Raw genomic sequence first — 26,914 nt, 5'->3', positions numbered from 1 at the left:
TCTTGCTTGTGATCATCTTGGCAATGTCCCGCTGTCTGTTACACATCACCAGTCTCTGAATATGGTCCAAGGAGTCATTTTCCATGGGGGCCTCATCCTTCAAACTGATGAGGAACTGCAGGCTAATCTGGAACAATGGTGTGTTCATTTTGTTTAATATGTGCAGAAAGCTCGTAAAAATGCCCACACCAATATCGCCGCCTTTATTCTGACTTTTTGGGGAGATACCCTCTCAAGAGGTCAAGGTTATGTGAGATTGGTGTGACGTGAACCTGAATGGCCTGCCACCCACGAGTTGCTTTTGGTTCTTGGGTTTCAGGCACATGCCTTCCCAATGTACAACAGACCCTCTATGTGGTGGCTGTGGCCACCCACTTCATGGGGGGAGCCCCTGTGTTCTGCTACCCGTGTCCGTAAATTGTCATGACCATCACACTTCGTGCTCACTAGATTGCCCAGCTTACAAGAAAGAAAGGAAGATACAAGACTATAAGTTCCTGGATCGACGATGTGTTGTTGTCTTCAACTTTTGCCTCTGTTATATCCTTTCGCCCTCTTATGTCTCTCTTATCAGAGTCCTGCCCCTCTGCTTAGCCCCTCCCCTGTGGTTCTCACGCTCTGCCTTCTGGGTGCCACTCCACCTCCTCGGTCATAGAAGTGCCTCCCTTCTTCAGCAGCCAAGAGCGACGGGTGTCCCTCCCGTGACCCCTCCTATCAGCATCAGCTACCACAACTCGGCTACAGGGCATACAGTCTGTGTGCCCCAAGGTTGCCTCCTCTTTCTCAGTTCTGGATCTTTCAAATTGTGCTCTCCCTCTGTGCTCTGCCCTCCTCAACCTATGAAAGAGAAGAAGAGAAAACACAAATACCAGGACAAGGCCCCCTCCTACAATGTCTCCTGTAGGTGTCATCTCCCCCGCTCACAACCTGAGTCTGACATTTAATTTATGTGACGTGACTGGCTCCAGCCCATTTAACTCCCATTTCGATACCTGCTCAGTGAGGAACTGTAACGAATACTACCTTCACCTCCCAGAGTTGCAATCCCGTATTGCCTTTCACTCGTCAGCTTGTGTTGTTCTTGAGGAATCTCATTTTACTAATGCTCACTCACTGTCCCTTACTGAGTTCTGTGCTTTCTGTCAGAACCAGGTTGGCCCATTGAGGGCTTCTGAGGGTGTCTGCATGTTGGTCTGTATGGATATTGTTAGTACATGGGTCTCATTCATACCACATTGGAAGCGGTTGCTGTTTGGGTCCACTTGGACTCTGCCATCACAGTTTGCAATCTCTATCTCGCTCCCTGCCAGGCCACCTATATCTGCTGCCCTAAATGCTCTCCGGCAACTCACCCCTCCCTTCCTCCTCCTCCTTGGGATTTTAGTGCCTATCACCCTTTGTGGGGCAGTGCTTCTTCATCTAGTCAGGGGTTCCTCCTCGACCAGTTTCTTGCAGACCATGACCTGTGTCATCTTCATGATGGTTCCCCTACTCTTTTAGTGCTGCATGTGGCACCTCTGCCACTGATTTCCTCTCTTCCCCTCTCCTCCTTCGTTCCTGGTCGCCACATGATGACCTCTGTGTAGTGACCATTTCCCGTTGGTTCTCTCATTCCCTCCCCACCTCCTGATGACCAGGTTTCCCTGCTGAGATTTCTGTCATTGTCCTCTGTATACCTCCCGTGTCGTGTTTCCACCTTCTTTGTCAGGTTGTCGTCCGTGATGTGTCAGATGAGAGAGTCTGTGCTGCGGGCATTGCTGTTCCCACTTGATGGGCACCAGTCACCATTGGCCAGTTCCATGGCAGAGCATGGCTATTGCCACCACTGTTTGCAATTGTTGTAGCACCTTGCAACATCTGAAGCGGCACCTGTCCTCCGTATTACCTTTGCGCCAAAGCCCGTTACTTACACAACCTGAGCAAATGGGTGTTTTGGGAATGCTCTCTGTACCCTCTGTGTTCTTCTGGCTCTTCATCTTGGGTGTGGGCTACACACCGCACCCTTCAAGGTTATCAGTGGCAGCCTTCCATTCCGTCCTTGCCCTTAAAGTTGGCCTTTCTACAGATCCATCATATTTAGCTCTGAGGCATTTTCTCCTCTCAGTGGAGAGACTATTGAGGTTTCTGCCCTTAAGCCTAGCAAGGATATATAATCCCTTGATAGTTACCGGCCCAGCAGTCTGACCAGTGTCCCCTGCAAGTTACTAGAATGGATGGTGGCTCGTCAGCTCAATTGGGTCCTTGAATCTTGGAACATTTTATCTCCCCACCAGTGCTAGTTTTGGGAGAGATGGTCTCATCTGCTTCGATTGGAAGCCACAGTTCTGGAGGCCTTTTCTGAGTGCCTTCATCTTGTTGCAGTTTTCTTCAATCTTCATAAGGCCTCTGACACAGGTTGGTGCCATCACATCATCCTTACTCTCCATGAGTGGGATCTTTGGGCCTCCCTCCTGATTTTTATTCGTTAGTTCCTGTCCCACTGGTCATTCAGAGTCCGTGTGGACACTGTTCTCAGCTCTCTGCGGACTCAGGAGAATGGCGTTCCACTGGTCTCAATATAAGGTGTCTTTCTTGTAATTGCTATTAATGGACTTGTGGCTTCTGCCAGACCATTGCTCACCCCTGTCCTTCATGTGGACGTTTTCTGTATTTGGGCTAACTCCCCCTCAGTGGCCTCTGCAGAATGACAGTTGCTGTGGGCCATCCAGTGTGCTTTCATATGGACACACCTACATGGTTTTCAATTATCTCTCCTTAAGTCAAGGGTGGTGCATTCCTGTCATCCTACTATGGTCCGTCGTGATCCAGAACTCTACATCGATGTACAACACCTGACCATGGTCCCCCAGTTCCATTTCTCGAGTCTTCTTTACGATAACGAGCTTACTTGGTTGCCCCATAGTCATCATCTGAAGGTTGGCTCTTTTCGTAAACTCAGTGTTCTTCGCTTACTTGCCCATGCCTTTTGTGGCATTGATTGTTTTATCCTTGTCCGCCTTTACTAGGCATTAGTTCTGTCTTGTCAGGACTATGGTTGTCAAGCTTACGGATCAACTGCCCCTTCCATGGTGCTCCACTTGGACCCGGTTCACTGCCGTGGTATCCATTTAGCCACTGGTGTCTTTCGCATTAGCTCTGTCGATAGTTTTCTGGTTGATGCTGGGATCCCTCCCCTTTCGATTTGGCAGTCCCAGCCCCTGGTTTCCTATGCCGTCACTATCTGCTCTTACCCTGCTCATCCTTCTTATTCTGTTCGTTTCACTGAATCAGGCAGTCGCCCGCCCTCGGGTGGGTTTGCAGGATGGGCTCCATCTCGCTTCGCTCCACTGTAACTTCCATCTCCCCTCCTTGTCTTCTTCCCCATGTTTCCTCGTGACCACACCCCCTTGGTTAGTTCCTCTGTCATGGATTCAGATGAATCTCTTCCAGGGACTGAAAGCCTCCATCATTCCAGTGGTGTCTGACTGTTTGTTCTGAAGGCTCTTATGGGTGTTTCAGGATGCCATGGTTTTTTACACAGATGGCTCTAAATCCACTGATCATATTGGATATGCCTTCACATCTTTTTTGACACTGAATACCATCTCTTGACTGCCAAGTATGGAATGTTTACTGCGGAATTGATGGCCACCTATTAGGTCCTCTGCTTTATTAAATGGTCGTCCCTCAGCCGAGTTTTGTTATGTAAGGACTGAAAGAGTGGCCTTCAGGCTATTGGTCGGTGTTTTTCCTGCCACCTCTTGGTCTCTGCCATCCCCAATCTTCTCGTGATCATGGTGATGCTACTAATTTGGTTGATTTTCGTTGGGTTCCTGGCAACATAGTTATCCCGAGTAATAAGCTTGCTTATCATTTGGCTGGGTGGCCGTGGGGGGGGGGAGACACTACGTACACACATAAGTACACATAACAATATCCAAATTGGAGGAAAATTGCAATATATGAAAGAAAATTACACTTTATAAAATATGGGGCAACTTGTACAGTACATGACATATGAACACTTTCTTACCTCTGTCACAACCAAATTAACTCAGTGTAGAAAGACATAGCATTTTGTTTATAATATTTAAACATTTTGTCAAAAACCAATATTGTCAATACTGCACAAAATGCTGGTGCTGCAATCTGCATTCAAGTTGATTCAGAACTACACGTGATGAGACCTTTCAATGCTTAGATAATATTTTTTTGTATTTGAACCCCTTTTCTTCCACCAACTTTGAGGACTCTTTGCTCAGAGAATAAGTACGGCATGTTGCTGTGGGGATATCAACTTCACACAGAATATGAGAGAAAGAAACATCACAAATATCATTATCAGGCCAATAGGAGGACGGTGATGCATGAACCTTACTGTAACATATCCTTCACAAATAACCTTCTAAACAATTCCCAAATACCAAGAAGAGTCTCATGCACATGCAGTATAGCAGTTGGGCTGCACAGTGCATTCTGGCCTTAGTGGCAGAAGTGCATCTGAGAAATCATCCACAATACTAAAATCTGTATCACAGCTCAGCCTTTTTGCTCCAATCTTGGTTGGTGATATAGGTACAATGTGATGCATAGATCGTGTTCCAGCAATTGTTTTTGCACTTGGGAAGTGCTGAGAAAGGTAATGTCTTGCTTGTACCATTTCATTTTTTGAAACAAAGAGAATTGAAATGCCTTGCAGGTTCTCGTGACAGAATTCAAATACCTGTGAAGCTGTAAGTATTTGATCGTTACAAACTCTTTGCAAACTTGTTTTTGTGACAAGTCTTTCAACACTGCCACCAGTACAATCACAGGGAGATTTGCCATGGCGGGTAGCAAAAAATGACCCGCTGCACTTAACGTTGAAGTTGTGTTCGTGGTAGCAGATATTTCTGAAATCCTTACAATTTTTGTATTGTGTAGTACAACCATCAGTGAAATATTCAACATACACAAGATGAATTTCAGGAAATTCACACTTAAAAAAATTCAATACAGTTTCTGGGGCTGGTAAACCAAGGCAACATCATGTTCTAGGTCATCAGAAACAATACAAATACTTTTTGCATGCAACTGTTTGTCCTTTTTGTAATATACGTGGACAGTGTGAAGAGTGCAGCTGCCATTGATCCAATGGTACCCCTGTACTTCATCTTTAACAACAAAATTGAGAGTTTCACTGAAATCCATGAAAGTTAACACTGATCCTTCTTCATTTTCATATAATCAGACTGTGATTGAGAAATAAGAGTGTGGAGTAATTTTTCAGTTTTCTTAGTTTGTCGCAGGATTCTGATAGAGAAGTGATGTGAACAGTTAGTCATTCTACGAGTTGATACCCGCAATGAACTGGCGGGGCATTTTTCACACAGATGAAGCATAAAGACTCTGTTATTTATATCACATGTTATTATTTTAATTAGATCTTGGTATGTTTCCTAATAGAAATGGAATTTAGAAGCAATTTAACATTTTGGTGGTAAATGCACACACATACGGTATGTGTTCCTGATGATCCTGCAAGCATACATTGTTTTGGTCGAAGAGAAGCAAATTTTGAGAATCATACTTTGCTTTCAGCATAGTTTTTTTTTAAATAGAGAGAATACAGCAAATTTTCTTATGTAGAGAGAATCTGTGCAGGTACTTGTCTTTGTGTTTAAAACACACACACACACACACACACACACACACACACACACACGAAACACTTAAATCACAGTATGAATGACCATTGCTTTGCCATAATAAAAGCTCTTATTCTTCACTAGTCAGTTCATTCACACAAGTCAGGGCATTATCACATATATCTTGCAGATACTGTCCAAGAAAAAGACTGCCTACTTGTACTTTCCATAATGCTTCAGTCATAATACCAATATTTGTCGTAAATAATTCAAAAGATGATTGGTGTAACCTAAAAAGTAATTAATTAATGAAAAATCATTCTATCCCATTGTTTCATTACAAAAGTATTTCACATTATTATTGTAACATTAGGGGACTTACTTTTGTTTTGTAATGAATAGTTAAAAACTGCAACAATCGAATTTTTAACCAATAATTGTCTCTGTGTACAGCTCGGTACAAGAGCTCAGAACTGCATGCTCAGTGGACACGTGACCCAAAATCAATGGAACTGGATGATGCAATACATATAGTGGCAGTAAAACGGTGTTCTCAGATATGATTTGTTCCCAGGGAAATCCAGTGTAGCCAACTCCAGCAATTTAGTGGTGACATGGTAGTCATCAATTAGCAACTTAAGTATTTCTTTTACAGTAATGTTGTTTTTTACACTTCGCATTATTTCTACAAACCGATTCGTTTTGCATGACATAATGGAATATGTAGTGTGTTCATGGTGTTTGTAAATTTTTCAAAAGTATCTGTGAGGAGGCAATACCTTAAAAAAAACTATAATGTCCATGCATGGATTTTGTTTAAAAGAAATTATTTACAATTTTTTCTGGGATGTAGATGATGGATATGTACTACAGGAAACATGACTATAAAAATATAAACATTCCTCCTTAACCCTTTAACTGCTCTGGACATGTTAATGCGTGTGCCTTTGTACCTGTCCGTGTGTGCTCTGAACGTGTTTACACGCGCCACCAGTCCTTCTATCTGGTACTGTGAACGTGTCTACGCGTAGACATGTTCAGAGTACCAGGTAGGAGGTCTGGTGGTGCGCATAAACACGTCCAGAGCAGTTAAAGGCTTAACTAAAACAAAATACCAAGTTTCCACTGCAAAAACTGTACAAACTATTGCATTTTTAAATTATAAAGGAGCTCGTTTATGAAAGCCTGAATTCCTGAATCTATACAACTTCTTTTTGTGATAAGTGAAAAAGTAATTTACCTACAACATTTACATTTTGAAAATGTGAATATATCTAGGTAAACTTCTGCTACCCAAAATTTCAAGGATTTGCTTGACAATGGGTGTCATTTCCTAAAATTTCTGGATGATTTGATGGGGAATGACCCATGTGCAATATTGGGACATGCGTTACCATGAAGTAACAGCACCCTTTGTCACACACCATTAGACAACAGTGGTTTTTGACGGACATGCTGCTTCATAAATATTCTTCATTCTCCGATGTGATGTCTACCGGTATGTGTTTACTGGTATGTGTTTTTCCGCTGCTAAGAAAAGGAACACCACCACGTTGATCCTGTTTGGACGCATTGGGTAATAATGTCGCCATAGTTTACCTTTCTGCATTTACTGCACGAATGTCAGAAAGACACGAATGCCACACTAATACCTTGCCAACAAATTGGTACTTATATGTCCGCATCAGACTCACCACACACAATTCAACAAAAACTGACATTTTGATTACATAAAATGGGCATATGATTAGTGAGTCTGGACAATTTGAATCTGTAGGTATTCAGATAGATGGTAAGTTGTCATGGAAAGCCCGTGGGTAGGATTTTGTTCAAAAATTGAATGCTACTACTGATTAAGTTCAACCATTAAAGATGTTTTAGAACATGTGACTGTCTATTCAATGTAAACACACAGAACTGGAACCAATCACTGTTTTGCAATAGTTATTTATTCATTCCATGCACGAGTTTTCAAGCCTTTTCAGGCTCATCTTCAGATGGTTTTCAGGAGTTCCATAGCTATTTCAAGCATAATGCTGGGTGCTGGTTTGCAACAGTATGGGCCGCTTTTGTTGTTAGTATCCATCTGTTTGCTTCCATTGTGATGACCAGTTGGTACCACAACACTCACTTTCCCACAATATGTATGCACATGCTAGATGCTGGCAAGGTTTCATTATCACAGTGTATATGCGCAATATTGTGTAAAACTGAGTGATGTGGGATGAACTGGCCATCACAATGGAAGCAGTCAAATAGATACTAACAACAAAAGCTGCCCATACTGTTGCAAACTAGCGCCCAGCATTATGCTTGAAATAGTTACGTGACTTCTGGAAAACCATCTGAAGATGAGCCTCAGAAGTTTTGGAAACCAGTTCATGGAATGAATAAATAAATATTTCAAAAAAGTGACTGGTTGCAGTTTTATGTATTTACTTTTAATGCTGCTATTTTCTCCATTAGAACAGTATCTGAAGTAAGTGATAGCCCAACATGAAAATTAGTCTACATTGCTTATTTCCATTCACTTGTGACCTATGACATTGTATTGTAGAGTATTTTTGGCTTAGAAAAGAGAGTTCAATCAATATGTTGTGTAAGTTTGAGAATCTCTTGTCGACCCTGTTCAGGAGCCTTGAAACTTTGACATTGGCATCTCAATATATACACTCATCATAAAAAGTTAAGCATATTTGCAAATTACCTACCAATAATCACTATGAGCATTACTTTTGTGTTTATGTAGGAAGGTGGTTGTGTAAATGTTGTGAACTCATTTGTCGTTGCCACTTTCCCTCATGGGCGTTCCTTTTATGTGTATGTATGAAAGTGGTTGTGTACATCATGTGAACTCATTTGTCGTTGCCACTTTGCCTCATCAGGGGCAGTGCAATCACGGCTTGTAAACAAATACAGTACACCAGAGCTCTGAATGCACAGTTGTCCGTGTGCCTCTTAATGCAGCAGAATGCCTCAGCACAGGCTCTGCATGGCAGACTGTATCAAAATTGTCACATAGATGGGATTAAACACAAGACAAGTTGACATTGTGAATATTGTTCATGTTAATCAAAGTGTTGTCTCCAGACTGTGGAAAAGTTCCAGGAAATTGATTCAATAGTGGATCGACATCGCGAAGACCGTCCACGCAAAACTACAGCAGCTCAGGACCGGTATGTAATGATATCTGCACAGAGACACCCTATAAGGAGAGTGACTACTCTGTGCCATGAGCTTCAAGAAGCCACGGGGGTTACCGCAAGGACCCAATCTGTGCACAACAGACTTTATGATAGGGGTTCGTACAGCTGAAGACCTCTCAAGACTCTAGCACTCCGTCCACATCACAGGGGTGCTTGCGTAAGAGGGGCTAGAGCACGTGAACCTTGGACACGACTCCAATGGACCAAAATGCTGTTAACAGGTGAATTGCAAATAGGCTTGCATCCTGACAACAACTCTATTCGCATATGGAGGCGAAAAGGGGAATATAGACATCTCTAAATGACTGTGGAATGTCACCAACAATCCGGTGGCTCAATTTTATTATGGCCAGGTATCGTGTAGGGCCACCGCACACCACTCATTCCAATTGAAGGCAACATGACTACTGCAGTGTATGAAAACAACAGTCTACAACCCATAGTCAGTTGTTTTGCAGAGACTTCACAGTGTGTGTTGGTATCTGACAGGATGTGAGATCTGAGGAATGGATTGGTTAGCATGCTCCCCTGATATAACTGCATAGAGCATACATGGAGCGTGCTCAAAAGAGCGATTTCTAGTCGTCAGTATCCTCCATTAATGACTGAAGCTCTCAGGAATGCTGCCATTGAGGAGTGGAACGAACGTCCCAAGAGCCCTGCAATGATTTGGTACTGAGCGCGCCCTGTCCCATTCAAGAGTGCCTGAGGGTTCGTTGAGGACCTATGCATTACTGAACAGTGTGCTATACAAATCATTTAATGTTTTTTGATGTTGGAGGTCGTTGCAACTTTTTTTCCCAAATGTTCCTTTTTCATTTCATAATTGGTTCCAAGAGAATGTATAGCTTTCATTTGCATAATACTCCGTGACATCAAAAAATACAGTATAAGATATCTATCTTATTTTGAGATGCAAGAATCAATTACGTGCTTAACTTTTTTTAATGGGTGTATATTTTCTTTAGTGTTGTTTGTTGTTAACAATATGAGCGTATTCCGAGAATTAGCAACTAGTAGGCAGAAATCGAATCCGCATTTGTATTGCGCCTTGACTCTTGTACAGAAAGGCATGCAGTATTCTGCTGCATTCATTTTCAGTAAGCTGCCACAAGAATTAAAAAATCGTAGCAGTAATCTTTGCACTTTCAAGTCTAAACTGAAGACTTTCCTCATGGCTCACTCTTTTCAATTTTTCAGGGAGTTCCTGGAAAACAATTAAGTTAATTCTGTATTATATTGTTGATTATGCTAGTATATACTCGCAGCTTGTCATCTGCATGGGATTTGTGTGTATTTTATTTTTTGTGTTATTACTTTTCTGAAGTCAATTTCATATACTGACTTCATTCCATGACCATGGAGATTCGCTACTTAATATGGTCCTATGCAGTAAATCTAAAATACATTATAAATAAATAAATAAATAAAGCAAAGAAGATGAGCTCAATATCAGGGATGAATTTCAGGTTGAACTGAAAGAAACTTTTAGTGACAATCAACAGAATGTTACAACAACAGAAGAATTCATCAAGTGGTACAAGCACATCAAGGAAAAGCAATAGAAAGGAAGAGGGTTGATTCCTGAAAGAAGTCCCTGTGGAAGTTAAAGAAGACCACCATGATCTCACTACTCTCATATACCAGATTGTAAGAGAAGAGAGACAGCATTTTGTGGCAGCCAGAACTGTCAGACCAAGTACACTCAAGAATTGGTGACCAGTAATGTAGACCCCATACATCAGGAGGTAATAGAAAATGTTGAAGGAGAAGTGTATTGTTCTTTGACACTAATCTCCACCACCTGTGGGATGTGCCATGAAAAATGGACTTGGACTTATGTTGCTGTTGTCAGATGATAACCCAGCATCCAACTAACACAGGTACAACCAACTAATCCACCATGTAAAATGCCCTGCAGAAGAACAGACATTTGAGGGTGGAGGACAAAAAACAGTTTGTTTTCACTGTTGGTGGCGTGGATACTTTGTACGCTACTGCAGCGGAAGAAGACTATTAGATGACTATTATGCCACAAGACATCAGCAATCACAACAGTGCTATTCGTACCAGTCAACTGCAAACGATTACAGTCGATCTGTGGACCGAAGCTAATTACTGTATCCACAATGGGTCACTCCCCAACACGCCATAGGCATTTCCTGTCACTGTACGGAGGTACCGGCCACTCGGCTAACCACCGAAAGGCTGCCACAGATGAAAATCGTCTGCGGACAACAGGTATCGAGATGTCAGGAAAACTCACTGACATCATTCACGGCCGACTGTGTCAGGTGCTAGTGAACTCTGGGGCGTCTTTTTCTGTTATGTCAAATGCTTATTGCTAGCTAAAGAATACTGCATTCTGTGATATGAAAATAATTGTCTGGAAGTCACAAAAAGGAAATATGTGTAGCTGACAGGAACACGTATTGCAGGAATAACTATCGATAACAGAACACAGCCTTTAAAATTTGTCATTTAAACAGAACAAAGTCACGATATTATTTTCAGGGGAAACTTGCTGCAGGCATCACAGTGTGGAAGATCAGAGCTCCAGACTGATAAAGCTATTTCAACAACCACAGATAACAAAGATTGCTTCCGGGCATTTGTTCGCCACCGAAGTCATCGTTACACCTTCCTCGACGTCGAGACATCTCCCGAAAGAAATCTACAAACCGGTAGTGACAATAAGCATTCTAGATGGGCGAGGAGTGTCACGAGCAGCCACAACTCGTCCCTAAAGGTACGTGCTCAGAGATAGCCGAACCAGTCCAGGAGGGTCAGCTTAGTGACACCGGTGAAGAAATGTGCTCTACTACCACTACAGACGACACAGGGAAGGAAGCTAGTATCAAACTGCCGATAGGACCTGACGTCATCGAGGGACAGTGTCAGTTGTGGTCCTTCTGCATCAGTTTTCGGACGCTTTCAAATCCCGAGTGAAGAGCAGCCAGAGAAGCAGCCTACGGTAAAACACCATATCGACACTAAGGATAATTCACCGATTGGCCAGCACTCGTATAAAGTTTCTCTGGTAGAATGACGGATGATCCCGGAGGAAGTGGAGATGATGCTGCGAGGTAACATCATTGAATGTTTAGTGTGTCCTCATCCTCTTTGATGGTCTTCTCCGACGGTCCTTGTGAAGAGCAAAGATGGCACATGTCATTTCTGTGTCAGATCTCAGGTACTGAACAATATCACAAAGGAAGATGTCTGTCCGTTGCTGTGTGTCGATGACACCCTGGACATCTTCGACGGAGCAAAGTATTTCTCAGTTACGGACGTGCTGACAGAACATTAGAAAATCGAGGCTGACCGGGAAAATACTGCACGCCTTCCACATGCGAATGGCCTCGCAGTACACTTTAGTAACAGGTTGGCAGGTACGGTCTTGATGTACGTCAACACGGAACAGAGAGAGTGGGATCGGTACTGCCTGTAGTGACATTCGCACACGACTGAGCGAAGCGAGAAACTGAAAGCTTCTCACTTTTCTTTCTGTTCTGTGGTTGCGAGGCCAAAATGACTGTGGATACCCTATTCCTGTTTCGGCTGGACGATACTCGGGATGACTAAATGAAACGCATTACAAAGACCGAAGGAGCAAAGCAGCTGGCTCGAATATGAACCCTGTATGCCCAGATTAAATACCGAATGCACTCTTAACGCCGAGCACCGACCGGTGAAGTACAGCCGAGGGGAGTCGGTACGGAGTTTTATACCTGTGCGGATAGTGAGACTATTGAAAATGTTACTGTAGTCCTAGTTTGGGTCTCGTCGAATCCTTAATCGTGTGTCGCATAATAACGTACGACATTGAGGACTGTAACCCTTTGTCACGAAGACGAAAGCAGGAGTCCTCTGTGTGAAGCCCTGGTACACTCCAGAGACACACACTGACGGTGGGAGGTTCGAGAAAACTGAAGACTGACTCGAGGATCCTGGAGCTTTGAAGGGAGGGGCTACTTTCGATGCTCGTACTAGTGAAGAGGATATAATGACATGACCACAACGTGAGAATCCACCAGCACTGCCATACGGAGGACCGTTGACGAGATCTAGATCTAGGGTGCTGTAGTCTGCTCCAGCGAGAACTAATGATGAAGCGAGCTGTGGCACGTGAAGTGTAGTGGTGTAGTGTAGTGGTTAGCATCGTCAGTGTGTGTGCTGTTGGTCACGAGTTCAGATCCGACCACCAGTTATTTGTTATTCAGTGTTTATCATTTCTGGGAGGTTCTAGAAATATCTTATGTTTGTAATGTTTTAATAATCTGGAGTATTGAATGTCTGTATAAATAGCTGTAGTCTCTATGCAGGAGGTCAGTTCTGGTCTGGGTATTTTGGTGTCGATAATAAATATGCTTTGAGTTCTAAGTGTCGTGTTTTTGTTTCGATATGACAATATTTCTCACAGACAGCAGCAGTGATCCACTACAATTCCAAACTAATGGTGATGGTATGCTGTCTTATATTTAATGAGGTAGGAGTCGCATTCTGTTATCACAGTACATTTACTTGCTTATGAGATGTACAGTTGGCACCATAGCATTGTTTAAAATGAAATGCAGCATCCATGCAGACAGGGGAAAGTTGTGGATGTATTTTTTAATGTTCTATGACTGGGTATCATTGACAGAAAAACTGGTTTTTCTGGAAACAGCTGCCGGTCATCTTGCAGGAAAATTGTTGGTTCCTGTTTTTAATGCTGACACTAATGACTGAGTTTGCATATTCTTCCAGTATTTTCATTCAATGATGCTTTAGGCAGTAGGTGAAACAGTGAAGGGTTGGCATTGTGTGGTCACCTAGGGCTGATGTCTTATCAGGTTTTTTTTTTTTTTCTGAGATAAAGAACAGTGTGCAGTAGTACAAACATCAGGTATTAATCTATAAAATTTCTAAACTATGAGCAGTTATATAGGTTTATGACCAAGGAATAATGGATAAAAATGATGATGTCCCAATTTCTTCTCGTGTATATGACAGAGAGGTGTATGATGCCTTTTGTTAATACATTTGTGCTTAATAGATTTAGTGATAGTGGCTGTGTTGGAGAGACAGCATGATTGTAATCAAAACAATTGGAATGATTAGGTATAATGTGATAAGGATGCTGTGAGATCTTCTATTGGTTGTTGGAGTAACAGTTAAGTGCCCTATTACAAGAACAGACAATTTTGCAGAAAATGCTTCAAAAAGTAATAGAGAGAGAGAATCCTAATTAATAACTGATTTTTAAGTAGACCAAAATAATAATATTTAAATCAATTGAACAAAAAGTGTGAGAATACCTTGAATGCACCACATTTCTTGTATTGATATTTTCAAGTTCAATTCATTGTGACATAACCTTCATCCACTTTCATGTGAGATAACATAAAACTATATAAAACCAACAAGAAATTTTTTAAAACTTTTGTCATATTTTTCTGTCAGTTTTCTTCCTAACTTCTTTTGTGTGTTTCATTTTTATCTACTAATTCACTTTGCTGTGGTTCTTATTTCTTTACTGAAATAAATATTAAAAATGTTGAATACTTTAATATGTCATTTGGCAGTTTCATGTGGTCTGTGCATTTCAGGCAAACGAAGATAAAGTGTTGGTTACACCAGCACAGACACCTGTTCCGGTCCAAGTCACAAAGAGACTTCCATTGGCACTCTCAGGAGAGAGTATAGTAGTTCAGGTTCTTGAAGCTGATGATGATGATGATGATGATGATGATGAGGATACAGACAAAGAATAGGGAGCTGTAGTTTTGGGAAATGTAAGTAAAAGTTTCTACACATTCCGTCTAATAATTTTAGTAGATTTTTTTGTAAAAATTTAGCAGACAATTTAATTTTAATTTATAAAAGTGATAACTTGCATGAGAATATTCCTTAGTGCACCTATTGGCAGTGCCGAACCCCTCCCCCCCCCCCCCCCCCCTCACCCCCCCTCCCCCCCCCCCCCTCCAGTCACACACACAAATCATAGTCGAAGTAATGAAAAAACCCTCTGTTTTAAAATATGAAACTGTGGGTACTAGCAGAGATCACCTATGAATTTCAACTACCTTAGTTCTATGAGGAGGACACTTGATTCCAAGATGATTGTGTCCCAATTCAAAGAGTGGCATTCTTAAAGAATGGTTTAATCAATATGTGAATAATTTGTTACTCTGCTAAGTTCAACAGGCACCATATTTCAACATTATTGAACACCTTTTGTGACGGGGCCCTCACACACTTAATATGTATGCGCAGTAATATTGTGCCAATATATTGCAGGAAAGTGCAAGGCCAAGGACTGCACAATACAATTGCGCAATATTCATGCCTTTGTAGTGAACATGTTGGTGCGCAAAAATGTGGAACTCATATGTATTGTTGCTTGCCTTGCAAAACACAAGCAGAAATTATGTAGAATAGATGAAATTAGCCTGAAAATCTTCCAGTACATGTTTCAATGGGCCACTGGCTCATTCACTGTGTCGTAGCTTCATAAACAACAAAAACTAATTAAAAATTATACAAGGAAATTGTAAATTATTGTGTACACATGCTGTGTTTTCTGTGTGTCCTCTACTGTAACAACTGTTGCAAAAAAAAAATAAATAAATAAATAAATAAATAAATAAAAATAAAACAATTATTTACTGATTACTAATTGAAAGCTTATGTGATCTGATGTCTGTGGAGTGCAAGGAAGAAAAACATGTATGCTGACAGGACAGCTGCCCTGATCCTATTTGCCAATTCTGAAAACTGCTATAAGTAAAATAAACTTTTCTGCTGACTATCATGACACATGGGCTTCAGTTCCCTCTGCCATTTTGGACAATGAGGTATATGGCATCTGAGAAATGAAGTTTGTGCCTGTTTACAAAGTACTGCATGATGCTTTAATATACATACTCCAGCACACGCCCTGATCTTTTGTCATCTAATTTTTTCATTTCTCTGCAGAAATTCATTCAGTGTGAATTGAATTTCTCTTGATCTCAGTAGGAACTGCTGTTTATTGCACATCACTGCCCTTACATGGTACAATATACATTGTCATATAGTGAATGTGTGTCAGAATTGTTTAAAGCTCTCTAGTCTCCTTCAATATATTGTACAGACTGTCAATACTGCTCATAGAGGGGTCAGTATTATTGCAAAATAAATATTGAGCATGGGAGGGCTTCTCAAGTTTTTGAGCCGATAATTCAGTAGGTGCTTCCTCCTCAGTTAAAGGTTGTGAAATCCCTCTGTGGGTCCGGGGTTTAGAATAGGCCCGAGGTATTCCTGCCTGTCGTACGAAGTGACTGAAAGGAGTTTCACACATTTCGGCCTTTATGTGATAGTCCTCTGTAGGGTTTGATCTCCATTCTTCGGATTTTCCCGAAGAGCGAGCCAATTGGGGAAAGGTGCCTTATAAGGTGGATCGTGTCCATCGTGCATTGAGATCTTTAGCCTACTTTCTTGTTGCTGCATTGCAGTCCTGCCCATTCTCCATCTCTTGGGCGAGCACACCTTCCTGGGTTCATTTTCGACCATGCACTACGCAGTGTCAATTTCTACGTCGACGATGACCATGGACTTCTTTGCACCTGATATCCAGCTCGGTAGCCAGTCCATTGTGGTGGGGCTGCCACATACCCTGTTGGTTGTAGCCCCCCGACCACACAGGGATCGCTCTGCTGATGCCTGCACCATTATCTCCCTATTTATGCCAAGGGGTAGATGCCCATCCTCTGAGGTATCGGGACTCCCGGCAATGGCCATCCTGCCAGGTGGCCTTTGCTACGGCTGGGTTGCGCCTGTGGGAAGCGCCCCTGGTCAGAGTGGGTGGCGTCAGGGCGGATGGCACATGATGAAGCGTAGTCCATCATCTCTTACTGGTGGTGAAACACCAGCAGTCTCTAAGCGATCATGAGCTCAATTCAACGCACAGACGTATGACCCCAAATTATTCCCCTCCCTGGCCACACCATGGGAAGAACGTCATGCTAAGGATGGCAGCGGATCTTATTCGCCCCAGTACCTTAGATGTTCAAGAGCTGATGGGGAATCTTTCATGACGATGAAGCCTCAGTTTTTTGTTGAGCATTTAGAGGACAAGTTTGGGAAGGTGGAGGGCTTGTCCAAAATGAGATCTGGGTCAGTCTTGATCAAAACAGCATCTTCTGCCCAGTCACGGGAGTTACTTGCTTGTGACAAGCTGGGGGATATTTCTGTAACCATCACTTACATGGTCCAGTGTATCATATTTCACAGAGACCTTCTTTTGCAGTCCGATGATGAGCTGCGCACCAATTTAGAGTAGTGAGGTGTACATTTCGTGTGGCGTGTCGACCGGAGTCTGAAGGATAATCAGGTTGCCACCGGTGCCTTCATCTTGGCCTTTGAGGGTGATACATTGCCCGAGAAGGTCAAGGTGATGGTCTACCGGTGTGATGTAAAGCCCTATATCCCTCCCCTGGGCTGGAAGTTCGGCCATATGTTTTCCCGCTGTACTTCTAGTGTCACATGCCGAAATTGTGGACGCCCATCACTTTCCAATACTCCATGTGCCCTGCCTCCCATCTGTGTCAGCTGTGGAGAGCACCATTCGCCTTGCTCGCCTGACTGCAGAGTCTCCAGAAAGAAAGGAAAATCGTGGAGTACAAGACGCTGGACAGACTGACCTACACTGAAGCTAAGAGAAAATTTGAATGCCTGCATCCTGTGAGTATGACATAGTCTTAAGCCGCTGCTACAGCAATTCTGGCACCGTCAGCTTAGTGGTGAAGGCTGGAATTTGCATGCCAATACCACAATTGGACATTCACTGAGTGACGATAAATGGCCTTTCCAGATTAATTGGTCAGGTGACCGTTGGTGTGTATGGCATGAAACATCTGAAAGCAAGGTTTATCAGGCTGGAGGTGGGAATGGGGGTGTGGGACATTCCAGCTTAAATGCGATCTATTGGCTGGAGCCCGCTGACATCACGTTGAGGCAGCACAGCATAGCATAGCACAGCAGTCTGATTATTCAGTAGATGTACTGCACCACACTTGCTTTGGGGTGTTATTCATTCATTTTACTTTCAATTTGCTTCAATACATAGTTGAACAAATTAAATAAAGTGGCATGACAGATGTATTACACATTAGGAAATGATAATTAAGATGAAACATAACTCACTCGTTTGGTGTAGAAACAGATGGTAGTGTAGACTGTTCCACATTTCTGTTGCCGTTTATCAGATGAAGGTGAAATCCATAGCAGCTTCCTCCTTGTGCATATCTCTTTATAGTTTCCAATTTTGCTTATTGATTCAGAGACCTAATCCTTAAATGAATGTTCTTGTTCATACATAAAGAGCAATAACTGTGTGGAAACTGTTTCAAAATAGAGCACAGAGACTTTACAACATTTTTTTGTTTGCGCACTCCGTTTCCATTAAAATCAACAAATTCTCCTTCAAACTGCAACATGTTGTTTTTCCATGCTCGTATTGGAGAGTAATGATCATCGTGAGATGTAATTGATATCCAGTCTGCAATAGACTCTTCTAATTCACTTTCTGCTACTGGAATACCTAACAATTTATCATTGTTTTGGTACTTAAATGCAGTATAACTTGCAATGTATTTCACTGCATCTGGAAGAACATCCAGAATTGCTGCACAACCACACAGTTTTACCTCATCCATACAAATTATAAAAGTGGGTGTGCGTATATATGTATGCATGTATGGGGCATTCAGAAGCCAAGCTGACTGACTCCATCAAATGAAAATGTTCAGTACAAACAATTAGTTATTGAGTTATTTTAAAAAAAGCTCTAAAATTTTTCAGCATATTTAGAATAAACTGATGTTAAGGTTACGTTTTCAGCACTTTATAAATATATAAAAAAATTCAATGGCTGTCTCTCCCATAAGAAAAACTGCTTTGTATGGAGTGAGTCACATTGCCGACTGAAAGGTGTTGACAAAATATTGTGAGTGGTTTTAATACAGGCAATTTTATGAAACAAATAAACACAAGCAGGACCATTTTACATGAAAAAATCACAAGTATTAATGTAAGTAATTAAATAGTACTTAATGTACAAGTAGAAAATGCGGTCTCCCCCCCCCCCCCCCCCCTCCCGCACACCATGGAGATCAGTCTTCATGTACTATAAAGAAGACCATGTGGAACATCAGCTAGACTTTCTAAAGGTCAGTTTCCATTTTTGTGGGGATATTAATTTTTCCAAATGGCATTTCTGGTGAGAAAGTAGTTTTATATTGGATAGCAAATGGTTCAACCTTCTCAGTATTGATCCATCTCATTGTCAGCTAGTTAATTGTTTCACCTTCAACATTTCTTTTCCTATGGGTGATACATTTTTCTAAGTTTGCTGTTGAATGGAAGTTTTCGTGGTTCATTTCTGTTAGGTAATCAGTGTTTCTTTCCTTGCAGCTAAGAACATCGTCATACTGATCTCTTAGACAAAAGATGTGATGACTAGTTTTTAGTCTCTTTTTAATAAAAGAAAAATCTGTATCATTTGGAAGGTAACTGTGTCCTGGCGGAAGGAACTTTTAAGACAATAGTTTGTGTTACCTCTCGTATTTTGCAGGTATTTTATAAGACGGAGAAAAACATTTGTGTTGCAGTTTTGATTGCTGCATGAGCCAGAGTATGTGAAAATATGTTTGCCATTACTGCATTACTGCCATGGAGAGTCAGGTGCTCTATTAAACAAGAGCTTATTTCTTGCAAACCTCTCGAACCACCAGTTTGGGACCATACATACATACATGTAATCTATTTTGTAATTAAACATGAACACCAAAATCATGGACATAAGAGATCCTTATAACATTGTACGACATTTAGTTCAGGAGGTATGAGGTCATAAACAGTGAATGCGTGAAAAACTACTGCATCAAGCATGATGGTTAAATTTATTACTTCTTTGCTGCTAACTCAATTTGCAACACATTTCGAAACAGTAATCGCATGTGCCACTGAATGTACCTAAAAGACTGTATCATTACATGACATACAGTACAGGAGATATGACATTACAAACACAGAGATGCTTGAGAAACGGCCACACCATGCATGATATTTTAATTTATTATTTCATTACTACTAACTCTATTCACAACACATTTTGCAGACTGTATCACATATGCCACTTTATGTACCTGCAAAATTATATCATAATACAGCATGTAGTTCAGGAGATACGATATAAACATTAAGATGCCTGAAAATTAAACTGCAGGTTGAAATTCGCTAGACATATAGCCGAAATATATGTACAAATATGCATGAAATATGTTAAATATGTGTGAAATAAATTTGACATGTAGATATACGAGCAAAGCCGTCTGTAAACAACTCATCGTAAACCCCTGGAAAAATTTCTGATTTGGTACACACACTGGTTACAATTTGGAAAGAAATACTGATGGGGTAAGAACTGCCAGTCTCTTGTTTGGATGACTGTGATAATGTGGAGAGAGAAAGGAGGAGGAGGGCAGATACTGAGGGGGGAGGAGGAGAGAGGCACAGATAGGAGGAGACGTACAGAGCTAGGGGACAGAGAGGGCAGAGGAGGAGATTGACACAGTAAGGAAATGGCAGGAGATGAACATAGAGAGGGGGGGGGGGGGAGGAGGAGACTGATAGATGGAGGGGGAGGAGGAAATGGACAGAGAAAGGAAAAAGGATGAAATGAGATGAACAGAGAGAGGTGGAGGAGGAGAGGGAATGAGCAGATGGACGGAGGAGGAAGCAGCATATTGACAGGGAGGTGGGGGGGGGGGGGGGGGGGGGGGGAAGGAGGATATGGACAGAAAGAGGAATGGGAGGAGGTGGTTAGACAGAGACAGGGGGAAGGAGGTGGACTAATAAAAGATTGGAGTAAATACGTACCATGGCAATTCCAAGTACTCAGCTAGCATGTTAATAAATTTTCTTAGACGTTCACAGCTTCTGGGATTTCTCGCGTTGGTGATCCCTCGACAACATTTATACGGAGTTAATTTGTAATAAAACTTAGGGATACAGAATCTGGGTCGACATTACACTGAAAAAGACTCTGCATTTAATTCTTCAGTAATTGGTGTGTTTCCAGAGAAGGAAGTATCACTTGCATTACCTGGAAATTTAAGGAGACACACTTCATTTCTCTCTTCAAATACAAAATATTTCTAATCCTCATACCCTAGGAGAAAATTTTTCCAAGCAATCTTCATTTAGTCTGGAAGTTAATATGTAGCTGACTTTCATACTTTTTAGACTTCCAAAAAGTCCAAAGAGAGATCTTATTGACGTAATGAAACCTTTTTCGAAAGGCAACAAACTGTCTCTATCACCACCTTGCACTCGGGAACAAATGTCTAGGAGTCTCTTTAGAGTATTCTCCTGAATTGTGACATTCATTCCACATCCCCCGTTGCAGAGGTGAACATTCATCTTTTGGAACTCTTAGAGCTCGAGAAATCAAAGACACCAATAACGAATTCATTCTGCTTTGCACGTCCTCTTAGATTTAACTGTGCTTCAGTAATGTGGTGTGTTATCATTAGGTCACTTTTTTATGTTTAAAAATTTATTTTAAGATAATTTTTTAGCTATAATTAATTGGAGTGTTATTTATGCTCTTGCTTCTTACCTCTTGGCTTACATCCTGGCTTTGTGCAGTTTATTCTCCATGTCAGTTTATGCTGGGGATTGCTTTGGGTAGTAGCTTCCTTCTGGAAAGTAAACCTAGAAGTTTGTTTCTTGAATCTCATTCATAATCTTCAGGCCAAAAATGAATTGAATGTGCATGTACAGTTACCACATTCACTTTGGCTGCATGTTTGTGTCGAACTGTTGCTCATCTTTGGGAAATGCGTGATAAATAATGTTTGTTATCTTTTGAGCAATATTAATGCATTGTGCCACAGCCCAATTTCAGTGACCCTTGCTCACGATTGACACAAAACAAGTTATTTTCTTTACACGCACAGCCACAACAGTTCTCAAAGCGACATCAAGGCGTACAGAGGCGTCAAAGAACTTCTTGCTCACCAGGAGCCAGAATGGTTTACCTCCTTATTCTGTTGTCCGTGGGAGGAGGGAACATTATGGTCTGGGGAATGTTTTCATGGCATTCCCTTGATGATCTTACCATTGTGGAAGAGAGAGTGCAGCAATGAAAGTATGCATCTATTCTTGGGGACCATGTTCGCCCTTACTTGCAATTTGTTTTTCCTAGGCACGTTCACATGTACCAGCAGGACAAGGAGCATGTCGCAAAGCTTACTTTACACATGTGTAGTTCGAAGAGGGCCAGGATGAGTTGACTGTGCTCTCCTGGCTACCAAACTCCCCAAATTTAAACCCGATCAAGAATCTCTGGGACAACCTCGATCAGACTGTTTGTGCCATGGATCCTCGACTGTGAAACCTAGCCTAGCTGGCCACAGCACTGGAGCTGGCATGGCTCCACATCCCTGTTGGCACCTTCCAGAACCTTATTGACACTTTTCCTGCATATCCTGCAGTGGTCCGACACTGTGTGTGTGTGTGTGTGTGTGTGTGTGTGTGTGTGTGTGTGTGTGTGTGTGTGTGTTCTTGCAATAATTATATCAGTTATCAGCATCACTCAGTTCAGTTTGTGTATATATTGTTATTTTTGCAATTTGTTTAAACATTATGTTGAAGTCGAAGAATGTTTTTAATGAAGCAAGCAGTAGCTTTAAATGTCCTATACAGTAAATGCAATAAATTGTTTCAGCTGACGCTTGATGATGTGTCCGCTTCCAGCAGTTTAACTGCTGAAATAAATGTAAACAGGTATGTAAATTTCATATTTTTGATTGTGAAGAGGGAGGTGGTTGTTGTTATTTTAATGTATGAATAGTCAGCAAAAAAATGTATGCCTACCACATATTTGACCAGTTGACTGACCTGCATTTTTTTCTTTTTTATTTATTTTTTTTAAATTTTTATTATTTGCTGGTGTTCAAAGTTTAAAAATTTAATTTTATGGTATGTGTTGCAACTTTGCTTTGCTACTCTGTTGCCTTTGATATTCATTCACTTTTCTCCCTTTTAGTATTGGAAGTTTGCATGCAAGCATAACTGATACTGCAACACAGAAGAAATCTTCCTTTCGACGAGGTCCTCCGGCATCAGATAGACAATAATTCTCAAAGAAACTGGTTAAAAACCATAATTTAGGAAAACAAAATTTAACAAAATGTTTGGTAAGATGTGTTGACATAAATCTGTAAATAAGCAGAATGTGTTCACAAATATGTTTTTTAAATTTGAAAAATTATATATTGATATTGCCTGTGATATTAAAATAAAATGTTTTCATATACTTATTGAGCATTCAGCCATCCTCTCCCCTTTCTCTCCTTACTGTTAACGGTAGTAATTAGAGACTGGTTTATATGCATTTGGATGTTGCTTATGCATTGGCATATTTGGCTCCTCCTCACTGGTTACTGCATATTTTGACTAAAAACTAGTGACGAGGCATATTTTCACCTATGTTTACAATATTTTAAAAATTTAGATGGGCAGTCTCTAGCTCGATCTAGTTTTGATGTCTTACAGATTGACCGCAACCTAGAACTGCATGCAATCACTAACCGAGAGGCCACTGCATAGTGAAATCATTACAGAAGAGGAACAGGCAGACAGTCAATGCTCCTGCACTGGCTAATCCAGGTTAATCCCCTCCACTGTCATACCGTACGCGTCGGTAACAGTTGAATTAAACTAATCAAGCTTTCAGTCGCATGTCCGTGGTTTCAGTTTAGCTTTCCATTTACACACAGTTGAACGTGTTTACAACATGTTGTGTGCCATGCTGCCTGAAAAAAGAAACGTCATTTCGTGGATAGCTGACCATCCTGAAACATTTACATATGATGAAATTGCTTTATATTGTCGAGTTTGTGAGAGAGACTTTCCGTGCAAAAAAAAAAAAAAAAAAAAAAAAAAATAAAAGTTTCAAATAGACCAGCATGTCAAGACAAGTCATCATATCACAGGAATGCAGAAGAAAGGACCAGCAAGTTGCAGTACCAGGGATTTGTCCAAAGGAAAACAAAAAGTTGGTTGAACATGGATGTGTGTGAAGCATTCACTGCAAGCAACATTCCTCTTCACAAACATACAAACCCTATCCTCAAAGGCTTCCTGCACAAATAATGCTTAAATCATAATATACACCAGATGAATCAACACTGCATAAAAATTACATACCGACAATTTACGTAAATGTTTTGGAAGAAATACACTATGAACTCGAGGACAGCATTATCTGGATTTCAGCTGATGAAACTACAGACACTTGTGGCCTTTACATTGCAAACTTAATTGTTGGTGCTTTAAAAGAAGAGCCTTCTTCTACCTATTTAGCGGCTGCAAAGAACTTGAAAAATTAGATCATCCTATGATTGCCAGATTTGTGAATGAGGGTATTAGAAAAAGATTTCCAGAATCTTCTGCAGATGAAAGGGTGTTTGTGTTTATTTCAGATGCTGCTCCCTATATGATCAAAGCAGGAAAAGCCCTCAGAGTGTTTTATCCCAATTTGATTCATGGGACGTGCTTTGCTCATTGAGTACATCACCTTGCTGAAGAAGTACGTTCCACATTTGTGAATGTCAATAAACTGATTTCATCCTCAAAGACAGTGTTTCTAATGGCTCCTGCTTGCATCAAGATGAACAAAGAAAAAAAACACCAAACGTGCCTTTACCTCCCGAACCAGTGGTAACTCGTTGGGGTATGTGGGTTGAAGCTGTGTTTTTTTAAATGAACATTTTGAGGCCATTAGAGGGATAGTAAACAATTTCGATAGTGCAGAGACGTTGGCAGTTTGCCAGTACAAGGAAGCTTTTAATGATTCCTGTATTAAAAAAGACATTGCTGTGATTAGTACTCATTTTTCCCATATACCTGCAAGTATTAAAAAGCTTGAAACTCAAGGTTTGGCATTGAATGAATCTATTCAGTTAATGAATAAAATTATTCTAGTGAACTCCTCATTGCCGGAGGTATTCCCAAGAAAAGTTCGAAAACATTTTAAACAATAATCCAGGCTTTGAACCCTTGTGCCAATTTGATAGTTTTATTAATGCAACAGGTGAACTTTTACCAGAAACAATAAGTGCCAACATATTGTAACTGTGGGCATGTATAGTGTCAGTATAAGTGGGTATAATTTAGCATCTTACACTTGTAGATATAGGATGGATGAAGGAGTTTCAGTTTTCATAAAACAAGGGTTAAATGCAAAACTGTAGAAGTAAGCAAATTTTGTGTTGATCTGCACTTTGAGTTTTGTGCATGTGAACTTCAGCTAGATAATGTAGCATTGATATTAGCAACAGTCTACAGGTCCCCATTAGGAGACTGGGAGCTATTCGTGAAAAAGTCTGTCAGACAAAAAGTAGTAGTTATTAATCTGTGGTGATTTCAATGTAAACTTTCTAAGTAATTCTGATAGGGAAAGTGAACTATAAGTGTTATTAACAACATATAACTTAGAATCAGTGATCAGTTTCCCTACATGTATAGCGCAGGACAGTAGCTCGCTAATAGATAATGTATTTGTACAGAAAGAGGATGTATAACACACGCTTTCCCTGTGGTATATGGATTGTTAGACCATGATGCACAACTGATTAACTTACAGAACCTAACAGGGTGTAGAGTTCAGAAACCATTAAGTACAAGTGTGAGCTCGCTCAACCTGGTATCTATAGAGCACTTCAGATAAAGCTTAAGAAATGTTAATTGGGGAGATGTATATAATGAGCCAAATGCTAATGATAAATGCAACACATTTCTTGATAAATTTATATCCCTTTTTGAACATTGATTCCCAAAGAAAATTACTAAATGTAACACCACACACTTTTCAAAGAAACCTTGGATTACTACAGGTATTAAAGTGTCTTCATAGAGGGAAAGAAAACTGTGTGAGACAGCAAGAACTAGCAAAGATCCAGCAGTAGTTTTACACTATAAAAATTATTGTAACATACTAAGAAAAGTAGTAAATATATATGTTAGAGAAGAAATTAACAACTCTGTAATAAAATCAAATCAATATGGAATGTTGTTAGGAGGGAGACACGAAAAGTAACTGCTGGGGTAGGTAGTATTACTATTAAAGAGAATGAGAGCATCCTAACCAACAGTACACAAGTAGCTAATGTATTTAACAACCATTTCTTAAGTGTAGGAGAAAAAATTGGTGAGAGCAGTTCAAAAGAAAAAGCCAGACAGTACATGGGAGAGTCTGTTTTGAAAAAATGTAGTCAGATTAACTTTCACCTAACAGCCTCTTGTGAAATAAGTAAAATTATTAAATCTTTGAAAAATAAATGTTTTGTTGGAGTAGATGAATCTCTAATAAGATATTAAAACAATTGGAGCAATTACAGCTGATGTTCTGATTCACGCATGTAATGCATCACTAACTCAAGGTATTTTCCCAGACAGGTTAAAATATGCCATTGTCAGGCCTCTCTACAAAAGAGGGACACCACAGATGACAATAATTATCGGCCAGTATCCTTGCTTAGAGTATTTTCAAAAATCTTCGAGAAAGTAATGTTCGAGTGGTTAGCCATCTCAACAGTAATGGGATACTTAGTAAATCACAGTTTGGATTTCAAAAATGCTGTTCCACTGAGACAGCAATATGCAATTTCATTGTCCACATAATATAGTCTTTAAATAGTAAAATGTCACCAATAGGACTTTTCTGTGACTTTTCCAAAGCATTTGATTGTATGAACCATGACATTATGTTACAGAAATTACAACTATACGGTATAAATGGAATAGCATACAAGTCATACCTACGGAACAGGAAGCAAAAAGTTTCCTTACATAGGTCCAGTGATTTAAATAAGTTTGCCACTTCATCTAACTGGGATGAAATTACATTAGGTGTTCCACATGGTTCAATCATGGTCCCCTTCTGTTATTGATATATGTGAACGACCTCCCTTCCTATCTGAAACAGGAAGCTGAACTTACACTGTTTGCTGATGATACAGGCATCATTATTAATCCAGTTAAAGAAACTCCAATTGAAAATTATACAAA

The 26,914-nt window shown here is 40.7% G+C and overlaps 1 protein-coding gene across 1 annotated transcript in view; it reads left to right on the top strand.

The window, feature by feature from the left end:
* Nucleotides 1-23,128, top strand: part of LOC126470840 (heat shock 70 kDa protein 14-like) — a 213,947-nt gene extending 190,819 nt beyond the window's left edge. The window contains exons 8-10 of the mRNA XM_050098855.1: nt 14,404-14,589; nt 22,569-22,627; nt 22,890-23,128. Of these exons, the coding sequence (XP_049954812.1) occupies nt 14,404-14,568 (165 nt within the window). The 3' untranslated portion in view covers nt 14,569-14,589; nt 22,569-22,627; nt 22,890-23,128. The remainder of the gene's footprint in view (nt 1-14,403; nt 14,590-22,568; nt 22,628-22,889) is intronic.
* The last annotated feature ends 3,786 nt before the right edge of the window (nt 23,129-26,914 follow it).

The sequence above is a fragment of the Schistocerca serialis genome, chromosome 3 (genome assembly GCF_023864345.2).
Source record: "Schistocerca serialis cubense isolate TAMUIC-IGC-003099 chromosome 3, iqSchSeri2.2, whole genome shotgun sequence".
Taxonomy (NCBI): Eukaryota; Metazoa; Arthropoda; class Insecta; order Orthoptera; family Acrididae; genus Schistocerca; species Schistocerca serialis.
This window is presented reverse-complemented; position numbering and strand designations above follow the sequence as displayed.